Below are 15,413 nucleotides of genomic sequence, written 5' to 3'. Positions count from 1 at the left end.
TAGGAAGTGCTATCTATACAGCATATAGGAAGTGCTATCTATACAGCATATAGGAAGTGCTATCTATACAGCATATAGGAAGTGCTATCTATACAGCAGATAGGAAGTGCTATCTATACAGCAGATAGGAAGTGCTATCTATACAGCATATAGGAAGTGCTATCTATACAGCATATAGGAAGTGCTATCTATACAGCATATAGGAAGTGCTATCTATACAGCATATAGGAAGTGCTATCTATACAGCATATAGGAAGTGCTATCTATACAGCAGATAGGAAGTGCTATCTATACAGCATATAGGAAGTGCTATCTATACAGCAGAAAGGAAGTGCTATCTATACAGCAGAAAGGAAGTGCTATATATACAGCATATAGGAAGTGCTATCTATACAGCATATAGGAAGTGCTATCTATACAGCATATAGGAAGTGCTATCTATACAGCAGATAGGACGTGCTATCTATACAGCATATAGGAAGTGCTATATATACAGCATATAGGAAGTGATATCTATACAGCAGATAGGAAGTGCTATCTATACAGCATATAGGAAGTGCTATCTATACAGCATGTAGGAAGTGCTATCTATACACCATATAGAAAATGCTATCTATTCAGCATATAGGAAGTGCTATCTATACAGCAGATAGGAAGTGCTATCTATACAGCATGTAGGAAGTGCTATCTATACACCATATAGAAAATGCTATCTATTCAGCAAATAGGAAGTGCTATCTATACAGCATATAGGAAGTGCTATCTATACAGCATATAGGAAGTGCTATCTATACAGCATATAGGAAGTGCTATCTATACAGCATATAGGAAGTGTTATCTATACAACATATAGGAAGTGTTATCTATACAGCATATAGAAAGTGCTATCTATACAGCATATAGAAAGTGCTATCTATACAGCATATAGGAAGTGCTATCTATACAGCATATAGGAAGTGCTATCTATACAGCATATAGGAAGGGCTATCTATACAACATATAGGAAGTGCTATCTATACAGCATATAGGAAGTGCTATCCATACAGCATATAGGAAGTGCTATCTATACAGCATATAGGAAGTGCTATCTATACAGCATATAGGAAGGGCTATCTATACAGCATATAGGAAGTGCTATCTATACAGCATATAGGAGGTGCTATCTATACAGCATATAGGAAGGGCTATCTATACAGCATATAGGAAGTGCTATCCATACAGCATATAGGAAGTGCTATCTATACAGCATATAGGAAGGGCTATCTATACAGCATATAGGAAGGGCTATCTATACAACATATAGGAAGTGCTATCTATACAGCATATAGGAAATGTTATCTATACAGCAGATAGGAAATGCTATCTATACAGCATATAGGAAGTGCTATCTATACAGCATAAAGGAAGTGCTATCTATACAGCATATAGGAAGTGCTATCTATACAGCATATAGGAAATGTTATCTATACAGCATATAGGAAGTGCTATCTATACAGCATATAGGAAATGTTATCTATACAGCAGATAGGAAATGCTATCTATACAGCATATAGGAAGTGCTATCTATACAGCATATAGGAAGTGCTATCTATACAGCATATAGGAAGTGCTATCTATACAGCATATAGGAAGTGCTATCTATACAGCATATAGGAAGGGCTATCTATACAGCATATAGGAAGTGCTATCTATACAGCATATAGGAAGTGCTATCTATACAGCATATAGGAAGGGCTATCTATACAGCATATAGGAAGTGCTATCCATACAGCATATAGGAAGTGCTATCTATACAGCATATAGGAAGGGCTATCTATACAGCATATAGGAAGTGCTATCTATACAACATATAGGAAGTGCTATCTATACAGCATATAGGAAATGTTATCTATACAGCAGATAGGAAGTCCTATCTATACAGCATATAGGAAGTGCTATCTATACAGCATATAGGAAATGTTATCTATACAGCATGTAGTAATTGCTATCTAAATAGCATATAGGAAGCAGTAACAGAGCTTCCTCTTCCTGACCCAGTAGTTATATGATTGCTTCTGTTTAGGGAGGGAAAAGTAGCTTCTAGGTTCTCTGCTATGCAGCAGGGAGAATGTGTTTCTACTGTAGCTGAGGCTATAATACCAGCCTGAGTTACAGGGGGTATCACATAATAAAAATAATAATAATTTAAATGTTGAAATGCCCCCCAATGATCTTTTATGACCTTATGGGTGACACAAAATGTGAAATAAATGAAAAATAAATAAATTAATTAATTAAGAAAGTAAAAAATAAATACATAAAGTCTCTGCCAATCCAAATCATTCTCATTAGCATCATCACCATGAAAAAAAAATGAAAAAATATGTTCGATATATATAAAAATAATTACCACAGAAAGGGGTAAAAAAATTTAAAGTGTATTTTCGGGGTCCTTTGTGGTTCTAAAAATATTTACGTATTTCCTTTATTTTCCCACTGATATCACCAAATATCTGTAAAAAAAACCAGACTATCACCATGACGGAAAAAGGTATCACGAAAAAAAAAGATGTAAAAATTATTTGAATATTCCAGTGAGAAAGCAAAAAGAAAAATCCTCACTAGTTGTAAGGGAAGGGGTACCCCATGTTCCACAGGAGGGTGCTGCACCCATCAGACACATTCTGTAGACTAAAGTATGATGGAAATACACTTAGTTCAGTATTTACTATAGCGCAATAGTCAGCTGAAATCACTGCAAGGTGAACAAACAAAGTACTGGTCAAACAAGAGGTATCGGTGAAAGAGATACCCAGTCCGACAGGACATTTGCTGATGACGTAACGGTTGGTGAAATTATTTTGTTTTAGACTAGGACTAAACGGAAATATTTGATAGTCTACTGCCCAAAGTCAACACAGTCTCCATGCTTTTCAGCAGCACGTCCAGTGTTAGAGGTATACAGCGTATTGTAAATGTGTCTATAGAGTAAAAAGTCTTATATAACCTCCAAGACAGGCTACAGTCATTTACCTTTCCAGTGTTTTAAATGATTGGATGATATCTTTGGAATGGAACCATAGAAAGTAGACCTACAATAAAACAGATCACATATTGTCATCAATACCAGCTTCAGAGAACACAAGGAAAGCAAAGCAAATAAAAAAATAAAGAAAGAAAAGAAAAGTGATCTAAAAAAAAATCACAAATGATGAATTTTGCCAATTGTTTTTATTGGACAAAATTCATAATTTCTGATTTTTTTTAGATCACTTTCTTTTTGTATTGTAGAATTCATTGGCTTTTTTTGTGCCAAATTCTTAAAAATGGCTCACATACTGTAGTTCATAAATTTTGCACGAATCCAAAAATGCTCTTTTTGTGTGTCTAATCTTTGTTAGTGCCTTTTTACAGCATAAAGTCAAATATTCTGTTAAAATGTCCCACCAGTTGTATTGAGGTAATAAGAAGCTGCTCACACTGCTGTCCACACGGCCTTTCTAATCTAACACTGAAGATATCAGGGATGCTGATGTAAGAGGGAGCTGCTCACACTGCTGTCCACCCTGCCTTTCTAATCTAATACTGAAGATATCAGGCATGCTGAGGTAAAAGGAAGCTGCTCACACTGCTGTCCACACTGCCTTTCTAATCTAACACTGAAGATATCAGGGATGCTGAGGTAATAAGAAGCTGCTCACACTGCTGTCCACACGGCCTTTCTAATCTAACACTGAAGATATCAGGGATGCTGATGTAAGAGGAAGCTGCTCACACTGCTGTCCGCACTGCCTTTCTAATCTAATACTCAAGATATCAGGCATGCTGAGGTAAAAGGAAGCTACTCACACTGCTGTCCACACTGCCTTTCTAATCTAACACTGAAGATATCAGGGGTTCTGAGGTAATAAGAAGCTGCTCACACTGCCTTTCTAATCTAACACTGAAGATATCAGGGGTTCTGAGGTAATAAGAAGCTGCTCACACTGCTGTCCGCACTGCCTTTCTAATCTGACACTGAAGATATCAGGGATGCTGAGGTAAGAGGAAGCTGCTCACATTGCTGTCCACACTGCCTTTCTAATCTAATACTGAAGATATCAGGCATGCTGAGGTAAGAGGAAGCTGCTCACACTGCTGTCCACACTGCCTTTCTGATTTGACACTGGAGATACCAGGAGTGCTAAGGTGACAAGAGGCTGCTGACACTGCTGTCCACTTTATGTGAAATAATAATGTAGACACCAGATGTGCTGAGGTAAGAAGAGACTGCTGATACTGCTGTTTAGCCTGTCTATCTGATTGTGTCATGCTAGGTACGGGGAAGTACCAAGCGAACGGCAAAACCCTGTGTCTGGGAAAGGGGGATATAGTGACCCCTGACCAAACCTACTGCTGGTCCCTGAGGTCCCTCACTACCCTAGATAAGTTTTACACCTATGTGTTGAGCCGGATACCTGACCCTAGGTATCCCTAGTTCTGGACTCTAAATAGGGAACGGGTGGGATGAGCTCTTCGTTAACCCCACTAAACACTAAAGAAGACACAAGGAGGACACATAGGGAAAAGTGCATGAATGACTTATCCACAGAAGACTCAGGTAGAAGTTCAACAGAGTTTCAGCAACAATTTTACAGATGAGTACAAGGCACCTGCTTGCAACCAGAGCTTGAATGAACTGAATATCCTCAGCACAAGTTCAACAAAAATGAGAGTATTTAAACCCAAGGGGAAATACAGCTGATTGGCAGGGAAGAGGAGCTCTTCTGGGTCTTACAGGGTAAAGGATGAAAACCCAGTAGAGGAGATACCTAGTATAAGAATACTGACAGCAGGAGCAATAGAAAGTCAGGGAGCAGCCAAATGCTGTGATCTTCTATTGCCGGACACCACAGGACTGTGTCACCCGTGACAGATTAATACAGGAAATACAAGGGGTTCTGATGTAAGAAGAAGGAGCCATATCATAGTCATGGAGTGGCACAGGAATAAAAGAAAGACAATGCCAAATTCAGGAGAACAGTGGCTTTTACGTCAGGCAAAAAATTACATATTTATCACAATTGACAAGTCTCTTAGCCACAGCAGCCTAAGGGGTACTTGGCATGTTGCGACATCGCTACTGCGATCTCGTCGGGGTCAAATCGGAAGTGATGCACATCCTGCGCCAGTAACGACATCGCAACGTGTAAAGCCAAGAAGCACCGATAAATGATCGCAAAAGCGTCGAAAATCGGTAATCTGTGTAGTGTTGGTCATTTCCATAATTTCGCTGCACCGATAGGTAGGATGTTGTTCCTCGTTCCTGCGGCAGCACACATCGCTGTGTATGAAGCCGCAGGAGCGAGGAACATCTCCTTACCTGCGTCCCGCCTGCAATGAGGAAGGAAGGAGGTGGGCGGGATGTTTACGTCCCGCTCATCTCCGCCCCTCCGCTTCTATTGGACGCCTGCCGTGTGACGTCGCTGTGACGCCACATGACCCGCCCCCTTAGGAAGGAGGCGGGTCGCCGGCCAGAGTGACATCGCAGGGCAGGTAAGTGCGTGTGAAGCTGCCGTAGCGATAATGTTCTCTATGGCAGCTATCACAAGATATCACATCTGCGACAGGGGCGGGTACTATTGCGCTCGGCATCGCTACAATTGACTAGCGATGTCGCAGTGTGCAAAGTACCCCTAAATGCGCACTGTCCCTTTGTAGTTGCGGTTTCATTACTTTCCACAGTTTGAGCAGGGTGTCTCATTTCTTTCTCTTGGTTCTGCTCAGTCCAGAACATCTTTAAAGCTCAATGATTACAGCCTTGTATGTCACCCACATCACAGGCGGGTCTCACAGAGAACCCAGGAATATGCTCAAAAACATTCTGGTGACAACTCAGTCCTATTTCTATGGTCTTATTTTCCCTCCCATGTGAAAGATACAGCACAATGTCCCTGCGCCTCCACGTTCCATGCTATAATCACTGGCGTCCGATATGACAGAACCTACGAATGATGACGATCCTGCAAAATTCCAGCCAGAACTGTAATTCCGGCAGTCATTCCGACAAACGTACCCAACACGTTCTGTCCCAATCTCGCAGCCAAGATCGACTCCCTGCCAATGCAACACCACATCACAAATAATACATGAAAAATCGCAGGCGCCAGTATGCAGGACAATCCAATAAATGCCCATCATACACATAATATCAGAAAATAAGTTTTATTGCAGTCCATATAAGTCATCCAGTCTGAAACCAGAAAAGGTTGATCCCCTTCTCTATAGATTTCCAGTAGACACCATTGCAATAGTCAGGCCCCGCCAACTAAAATATGTCAGTCATCATCTTTATCCGCAAAACAATGGAGAACAGAGCAGAAAAATGTGTTCCCTTGTATCATGACTACTGCAGCACAGAAGGATAACAGGGTAATCTCGTAATTGCTAGAAAGTTGTAGAGATTAATTGAAATCCCTGATCTCGCTTTCATTTTAATGAGGAGAGATTATGGGAGTTCCATTATTTTGAGCGTATTGTTATCCTCATCACACGCAACAGAATAAAAAAATAAAAAATAAAAAAAATAAAAAATAGCAATAATGTTTTTCTATTTTCTATTCGGCTGCGGTGCCCTTCCTCACTTTTGCTCTTGTCTCGGCATATCCAATGGTGACATATTTGGAAAAAAATAATATGTGTAATATGCCGGGAGATGTTTATGATATGAGTCTGTGTGGCCACCCAGTGACTGTGACGTGGGTTGCACCCTGTCAAAGACTTTGCTTAGCATGTCATAATAATGTCTGGAATTTGGTTTGCAAAAAATTGGAATCCTTAAATAGGACCTGTCGGTGGCCATAGTTATGTTATGTTAGTTATGTCATTTTTTGGTTTACTGGTTGGTTTTCTGAAATTATTTATTCTTAATTCCTGCGGCTCGCTGTTCGCAAAATTCGGCCCCCCTGTTCCAGGTACATAATTCAGGGAGGATCCAAATGCTAACACCATTGTTGTGTATGGTACTACACAATAGTAAATAGGAGACAGGAAGGGGAGGAGGGAAATTCTCACTGATTACTCTGCAGACTCACAGATGCATAGACATGGCTGGCATCCACAAGGTTGAAAAATCAAAGATCCAGCACCAAATCATCCATAAAAATATTTTTTCTTCTATGGTACAGGCCACAGTGGCCCCGTCTTACGTGTTTCGGAATCAATCATAGGCATATCCCATGGTATAGGCCACACTGGCCCCACAACCGCGTTTCGGACTCAATTCTTACTCATAGGCATATACCATGGTATAGGCCACACTGGCCCCACAACCGCGTTTCGGACTCAATCCTTACTCATAGGCATATACCATGGTATAGGCCACACTGGCCCCACAACCGTGTTTCGGACTCAATCCTTACTCATAGGCATATACCATTGTATAGGCCACACTAGTCTCGCCTTACGCATTTCGGAATCAATCCTTACTCATAGAGGAAGCTAATTAGGAAAGGGTTCTTTACAGTTAGAGTAGTCAGATTGTGGAATGCCCTACCACAAGAGGTAGTAATGGTAGATACTATAACAGCTTTTTATAAAGGGCTGGATAATTTCCTCAGTACACACAACATTGTCAATTATAAATCATTTAGTGACAAAATGTATAATTGGTGAAGAAAGGTTGAACTAGATGGACCGGGCTCTTTTTTCAACCTATGAAACTATGTAATTATGTACTGCAAATTTTGGGAGGCAGAATGAACAAATCAACAGCAGTTGAAGAAATGGCTTTATTTATTTTTCTACACTGTTCACCTTGAGTTATAAATGATTAGGAAGCTTTATTCCTCCGGTCAGTACCATTACAGCGATACCAGATTTATATAGGTTTTTTTAGGTTTGTCTACTAATCACACTAAAAACACTTTTTTACAAAATAAAGGTTTTTTGCATCACTGAATTTTGAAGGCTATAGGTTTTTTATTTTTGTGGTGACAAAGTCATGTGAGGTGTTGTTTTTGTGAAATGAGTTATTATTGGTGCCATTTTGGGCCACATAATATTTTTTGATCACTTTCTATTCCACTTTTTGTGAGACAAAATCATGAAGAAACAGCAATTCAGAAATTGATTTTTGCTTGCTTTATTTTTACATCATTCACTTTGTCATAAAAATAAGATAGCTTTATTCTTCAGGTCAGTACAGTTACAGCGATACCACATTTATAGAGTTGGTTTTTTTTCCTGCTGTTACACCATAAAAACAATTTAAAAAAAAAAATTGGTTTTGCATGGCTGTATTCTGAGAGCTAAAGCTTATTTATTTTTTTACTGATGGAGCTGTTTGGTGGCTGCCTTTTTGTGGTACAAGGTGACGTTTTCAGTGGTACCATTTTTATTTAAATATGTCTTTTTGATCGCATTTTAATCCACTTTTTTGTCAGCTCCATGATGAAAAGGCATAGGTTTTGCTACAATTTTTATTTATTTTTTTACCGTGTTAACTAAAGAGGTTAACTAGTGTAACGATTTTATAGATGGGGTTGTTATGGACGCAAACATACCAAATATGTGTTCTTTTTTTTTACATAAATTTACATATTCATTAGAAATGTTTTGTTTTTTTATTTCTTGTTCTTTATTTTCAGAATTTTTTAAAAAAAATATTTTTCCAACTTTTTTTTTACTTTTTTACTTAGTCCCTTTATGGAACACTAGTTTTTATCACTGTGATCATTCATATAATCCAGTGCAAGCCACAATCATTGCAGTGGATTATATGTCAGTGCTGCACTCGCAGTACTGAGAGTTCGCCGCACATACCATGCATCTGTCAGGAGTACATCACCTGAGCCCCCGCGATCTCCATGACGTACTGAGTAAGGCACAACTTATGAGGTACCCAGTAAGTTAAAGGGGTTTTCCCATGAACAAAGTTAATTTTAAAGTTCACTTTAAACAATAGATCTTGGAATAATAATTCCCACAATTGGACGTATTTGAAAAAATGTTCCTGTGCTGAGATAATGTTATATATCTGTCCATGCTGTGTACTGTGTAATGGCCGTGTCTGACCATACAGTAATCTGATCAGTAAAGACGTAACAAGAAAAAAAAATCAAGCCCCACAATTATGTGTTTTTGGTCGCTGCAACGTTGCAATAAAATGCAATAAAAGGCCATCAAATGATCGTATCTACACCAAAATGGTATTAGTAAAAATATCAGATCAGGGCACAAAAAATAAGCCCTCACCCAGCCCCAGACCACCACCCAAAAAAGTCACAGGTTTTGGAAAATGGTGACAAAAGGAAAAATATTTTTGTTTTTCACAAATTTCTGAATTTATTTCACTACTGAAATAAAATAAAAACTGTACATGTCTGGTATCTATGAACTCATATTGACCTGTGGAATCATATTGATAAATCAGTTTTATCATATAGTGAACTTAATAAATAAAAAACCCTCAAAATCATTGCGGATTAGCACTTTTTTTGCAATTTCACCGCATATGGATTTTTTTTTCAGGTTTTTAGTACAATATGGGGATAAAGTAAAATTCATCCTTCAATACACAAGCCCTCATATGGCTATATTGATGAAAAAATAAAAACGTTATGACTCTTGGAAGAAAAGGAGGAAAAAACGAAAACGGAACATTGCCAGAGGGTGAAGGGGTAAGTCAGGGATCTCAAACTCGGCTGGTTATATGGGCCACACATAGAAAATATTTAAATTTGGGGGGCTGCATTCTTTGTGGGACTAAGTGACATTTTTAGTGATAACATATTTTCTTCTATTCACCTTTAACTCACTTTTTAGAAACTTTTTCACTCATTTATTATACATTTTTTTAAATGGCATTAATTGTATGGGTTATGGTATGGCTTTATAGCTTGGGTTGTTACGGATGTGATGTGCACTATTTTTGCTAATTTTAGATTAAGTATAAAATAACAGTTTTGGTGGTTAAAAAAAAATCATGCTCTATTTTGAAAATTTTTGAACTTTTTTTATTTAACTTTTTTTACATTTGATCTCATCCTTGTAAGTAATATTGTCTTACAATTAGTAACATATAGTAATTTTGATCAACATCTTGTAGTAATGTCCCAAGCCTGCTCCACATCTTGTAGTAATGTTCCCATCCTGATCCACATCTTGTAGTAATGTTCCCATCCTGCTTCACATCTTATAGTAATGTTCCCATCCTGGTCCACTTCTTGTAGAAATGTGCCCCATCCTTGTCCCCATTTTGTAGTAATATCCCCATCCTGGTCCTCTTCTTGTAATAATGAGCCTATCCTTGTCCCCGTATTGTAGTAATGTCCTCATCCTTGTCCCCATAGCAGTTGCCTCTTTTTGCGCCATGGAAGCGGTTATATATAGGTTAGGCTAGTTTCACACTTGCGCTATTTTGACGCAAATGGAATCCGTCACTAATGTAGTACAGTTCATTTATTTACAGTGGAAGCGCGACATCATGTGGACACAAGCGGGTACTGCATGACACACACACGCGCCATAGTAACGCGCTTCCAATGTAAATAAATGAACTGTACTACATTAGTGACGGATTCCGTTTGCGTCAAAATAGCGCAAGTGTGAAACTAGCCTTACAGGTATGTTTGCTTCAATATGGGTCTGCTTTTAATTAAATTTCTTTTATCTAGGAGGCCGCATGGCACATGAAATACATAACATCGACTAGGACCGCACTATTGAGATTTGCCATGAAGTGGCAGGGGTGGCTCAAAGAATTGATCAATTATTTGCTAAAAGTCTCATTTTGTATTATAGTAAAGTTGGAATAAATCCATGAATTTGCACTTTTATATGATGTATGCCACTCTCAGATCGTGCTGGCCCCCCTTTTCCTTATTCCCATATTGTAGTAATGTGCCCATCCTTGTCCCCATTTTGTAGTAATGTCCCCATCCTGGTCCTCATCTTGTAGTAATGTGCCCATCTTTGTCCCCATCTTGTAGTAATGTCCCCATCCTGATCCTTATCTTATAGTAATGTCCCTCCTCCTGATTCCCATCTTTCTCGTAATGTCCCCCTTCCTGGTCCCCATCTTGCATTAATGTGCCATTTTGTAGCAATTTCCCCTATTATGCCATTCTTCACATACACATTTTAGGAAAAGGTTCTTCTCACCAGTCCTCGGTTCCCTTTGCGTCCTCTATTCTGCACATGTGGCCTGCAGGCACTGGAACACCCTGACAATTGCGGCCCCGTCCAGGGGATGCCAGTGTCATCACTGTATTTCTGTTCAAATGAAATGTATTTCCAGCGTCGCGCAAAGCACTTATACCAATGCCAGGTGCCAGCTAATCAAAGGCCAGCAGCTGATGACATACACCAAAGTCAGCTCCTGGCCTGTGATTGGCCAGCTGCTGGCTGTGGTACAGCTGTGAAGAGAGCTCTGAAACAGCTGTGCAGACAACTCTGTGCGGCACCGGCAATACATTTCAGGTGAACAAATACACAGCGCTGATGATGGCAGCCCCCTCGACCGTGACACGATCATCAAGGGGTCTACAGTACCAGCGGGCTGCACGAAGCAGCCACAGGGGCCACATGCGGCCCAAGACCCCTTGGATAAGTGTTAACGTTTTCCATTATTATATCTATCTTGAGTATTAATTTAAGAAAGACTACATCTGTAAGTCACACTCACATAAAGACTGTTTTAAAGAGCAGAGCCCACGTTATACATCTGACACGTCACTTCCATCATTGCTAAATAACTGCTTAAATGCTGCTGTTAAACTCCAACTGTAGCATTTAAGTAGTGCGATCCTTCACAGTTATCCATTCGGCTGCCCAGAGGCTTAACAAGAAATGATCACGAGTTGTTGAGGGATTACCTCGTCAGCCAGGGGCCTACTGAAGGCCCATATTTTCTCCATATTGGTACTCCTGTGAAGCCCAACCACAAGTTGGGCTTCAAAGAAGACCATGATTTAGGCTATGTGCCCACTTGGTGTTTTTTTGTGTTTTTCCTTGCTTATTTTAATCAATAATAGCAAGGTAGAAGCATTGCAGCAAAGTCTATGACAATACTGACTTCCTGTGCACACGCGGCTTCTTTTTTCCTTGCTGTTTTTTATTAGTGAAAAAAGAAGCAACGCGTCAATTCTTTCTGCGTTTTATCCTGCTTTTTTCACTAATTGTCTTCAAAGGAGTCAGTGAAAAATGCAGGAATAAAACCCATGTGTAATGCAGACGCTGCTTTTTTTCTGCATTTAAATGTGCTTTTTTGACAAACCTTCATACAGAACAATTGGAAAAAAGTTACAGGTCTCAGAAAATGGCGTCCCATACTATTTTTTTTATTAAATAAGCTACTAAAATAATAATAAAAAAGACTATGCAAGTTTGGGATTCAACACAATTGTACTGGCCTGGAGAATCATGTTGCTGGGTCATTATTACTACACAACAAATGTAAACATGTGGCAGAATCAATAGCGATCGCTGGGAGAGGGAACATTTGGGATTGTAGACAGTAGAACAATGTACCACAATTCCAGAGTCTGCTAAATCACAGGGGTTCTAATTTGTCTCTCTAGCTCTTACAGAAGTTTGCTTGGTCTTCCAGACCTTATCTTGACCTCCACTGTTCCTGTTAGCTGCCATTTCTTAATTACATTTTGAACTGTGAAAAGGGCAATGTGAAAACACTTTGCTATCTTCTTATAGCCTTCTCCTGCTTTGTGGGCCTCCACCATTTTCATTTTCAGAGTGCTAGGCAGCTGCTTAAAAGAACCCATGGCTGCTGTTTTTTGGCACAAGGTTAGGAGGAGGCTGGGTTTTTAGAAAGCTGAGAAATTTGCATCACCCGGCCTTTCCTAATGATGATAGTGAACAATCCATAACCTACTTAAGTTATCTGATCACACAAATCTCCAAGGGTGCCCATACTTTTGCATCAACCCATTTTCCTTTTCGTAATCTTTAAAATATAAGACCTGGAAATATTTGTTTGTTTTTGTTCAAAAAATACAAAGGAAATGTGTCATCTTTAACTTTATACTTTTAGAGATCATTTCATCTTTCACTTGCTCAATTGTTTACAATAACAGTAATTTTGACCAGGAGTGCCCAAACTTTTACATGCCACTGTATATTCACAGCAGCTGTAAAATGAAGGTCTGAAACCCCTATTGTAGAGGTAGGTGTATGTCCTGTAAGTGGGATATGCATCAGACACTTACGGCACATACTCTGGATAGGACATATATCCATTGTTTGTGCCTTAGGGTCCATTTACATCGATCAACTGACTGACAAATGGTAAACTTTTACCAATCGGCGGTCATTTAAATGCCTATTTACATAGGCAGATGAAAGTAAGGAGTGTGCACTGAGTGATCTATAATAGATTGCTTAGTGTGTGTAGGCTGCCATAGTGTCCGGCAGCGAGAATCATATTTACGTAGAATAATGCACTGCCGAGAACAATGATTTTTTGCTCTGAAAAGATATTTCACCTGATGAACGAGTGTTTTGCTCTTTCATCAGGTGATCAGCAGCCAGTTGACATGGCAAGATAATCATGAAATGATTTAAACAATACTCATCCATGATTTGCTTGCAGTGTAAATGCACTATAACATTACATCTGCACTTATAACTCTGCAAGGTCATAGAAAATTAAGATAAGAAATTACCCATTTAAAAATAACAGTTACATAGTAATAAAATGTAGAGATAAGACGTCTAATGATAGGACAAAGTCATAGAATATACACTACCTAACAATTAAGGTTCATTTGATGGAACAATAGGCGATTCAGTGTGCAGGGTGGAAACGGAGCAATTATTATAGATTAAAAGGACGCAAAAATGCTTGTATTAAACAGATGTTAATTGTTAAAAAAAAAAAAAGATCCAGAGGAGCCCCCTACCTGTAGGAGAGTGTGGATAGTGTGAGCAACGGGGAAGATTCCCTCCGTTATCGATAAGCACTCAGAGTATCCAATGTAATAACCGATTTTGAAGGAATCTAAAATAAGAGTGATGACGGCAAAAAGGGTGATTCCACCTGAAAGAGAAAGAACGGAATTGTAATAATCAATATTAAGGACTAAGGATTTTCAAACTGTAAAAAAATAATAGGAGATTCAATAACACAAACCTACAGTGATATACACCGGCGCCTTACTCACTTCTCATTAAAAGCTTGACGCTTTGGAGCCCTTAGGCAAGAGCTATGACAGTATGTACATAAACTGTCCAATTTGGTAAATTATGTAGGCACAGATAGTTCTGCCTCATTGTTTCTTTCTGTAAATTAAGTAAGCACATATAGTTCTGCCAAATTCACCGTCTCTCTTTTTAAATGGTATAGCCACAGATAGTACTGCCTTATTGTTTCTTTCTGTAAATTAACTAAAGAGAAATAGTACTGACAAACTCACTATCTCACTTTATAAATTATGTAGGCACAGATAGTACTGCCTTATTGTTTCTTTCTGTAAATTAACTAAAGAGAAATAGTACTGACAAACTCACTGTCTCACTTTATAAATTATGTAGGCACAGATAGTACTGCCTTTTTGTTTTTCTCTAAAAATTAAAGGGAACCTGTCAGGTGCAATATGCACCCTGAACCACGAGCAGTTCTGGGTGCATATTGCTAATCCCTGCCTAACCGTCCTTGTATCTAATAGCATAGATAAAGAGATCTTTAGAAAAAGTATTACTAAAGATCCTTTATCATATGTTAATGAGGCCAGCAACTAGTTGGCTCTTGGCTAGTTGGCCCCCTTAGCATGTTACCACGCCCCTGTGGGCATGCTAACATGCTAATGAATATGCAGCGTCAGAGGCATGGTCGCGCTCACCTCTTGGCTGCCATCATTGGATTTCAGCTCAGTGCGCGTGATCAGAAGTCCTGGATTTCCGGTCATGCGAAGCCGAGTGTACACGTCCTGGCTTGAAACTGGTGTAGTGCGCATGATTGGAAGTCCAGGGACGTACTGATCTTGCACACTGAGTTGAAATCCAGCGGTAGCAGCAGAGAAGTAAGAGCGACCAAGCCTCTGAGGCTGTGCATTCATTAGCATGTTAGCACGCTCACAGGGGTGTGCTTACATACTAAGGGGGCCGACTAGCCAAGGGAACTAACACCCTTGCGACTAGTCCCTGCGCTCATTAGCATATAAGAAACAATCTTTAGAAATACTTTTTCTAAAGATCTCTTTATCTATTCTACTAGATGCAGGGTCGGTTAGGCAGGGATTAGCAGTATACACCCAGAACGGGTCATGGTTTTGGGTGCATATTGCCATTGACAGGTTCCCTTTAAGTAAGCACAAATAGTTCTGCAAAACTCAGTCTCTCTTTATAAGGTATGTAGACACAGATAGTACTGCCTCCCTTTTCTCCCTTTGATTATGGTACAGGCACAGATAGTATAGCCTCTCTATCATTGTATGGAA

General features: G+C 39.3%; 1 protein-coding gene across 1 annotated transcript in view; it reads right to left on the bottom strand.

Moving 5' to 3' along the window:
- The window catches only part of OTOP1 (otopetrin 1), a 74,540-nt gene that overhangs the window by 15,400 nt on the left and 43,727 nt on the right, over positions 1-15,413 (bottom strand). Inside the window, exons 2-3 of the mRNA XM_075333432.1 lie at positions 13,878-14,014; positions 3,013-3,071 (exon numbers count right to left, since the gene is read on the bottom strand). Of these exons, the coding sequence (XP_075189547.1) occupies positions 3,013-3,071; positions 13,878-14,014 (196 nt within the window). The remainder of the gene's footprint in view (positions 1-3,012; positions 3,072-13,877; positions 14,015-15,413) is intronic.

The sequence above is a fragment of the Anomaloglossus baeobatrachus genome, chromosome 1 (genome assembly GCF_048569485.1).
Source record: "Anomaloglossus baeobatrachus isolate aAnoBae1 chromosome 1, aAnoBae1.hap1, whole genome shotgun sequence".
In the NCBI taxonomy this organism is placed as follows: domain Eukaryota; kingdom Metazoa; phylum Chordata; class Amphibia; order Anura; family Aromobatidae; genus Anomaloglossus; species Anomaloglossus baeobatrachus.
The sequence above is the reverse complement of the archived record's forward strand: the minus strand, read 5'-3'. Positions and strand labels throughout refer to the sequence as shown.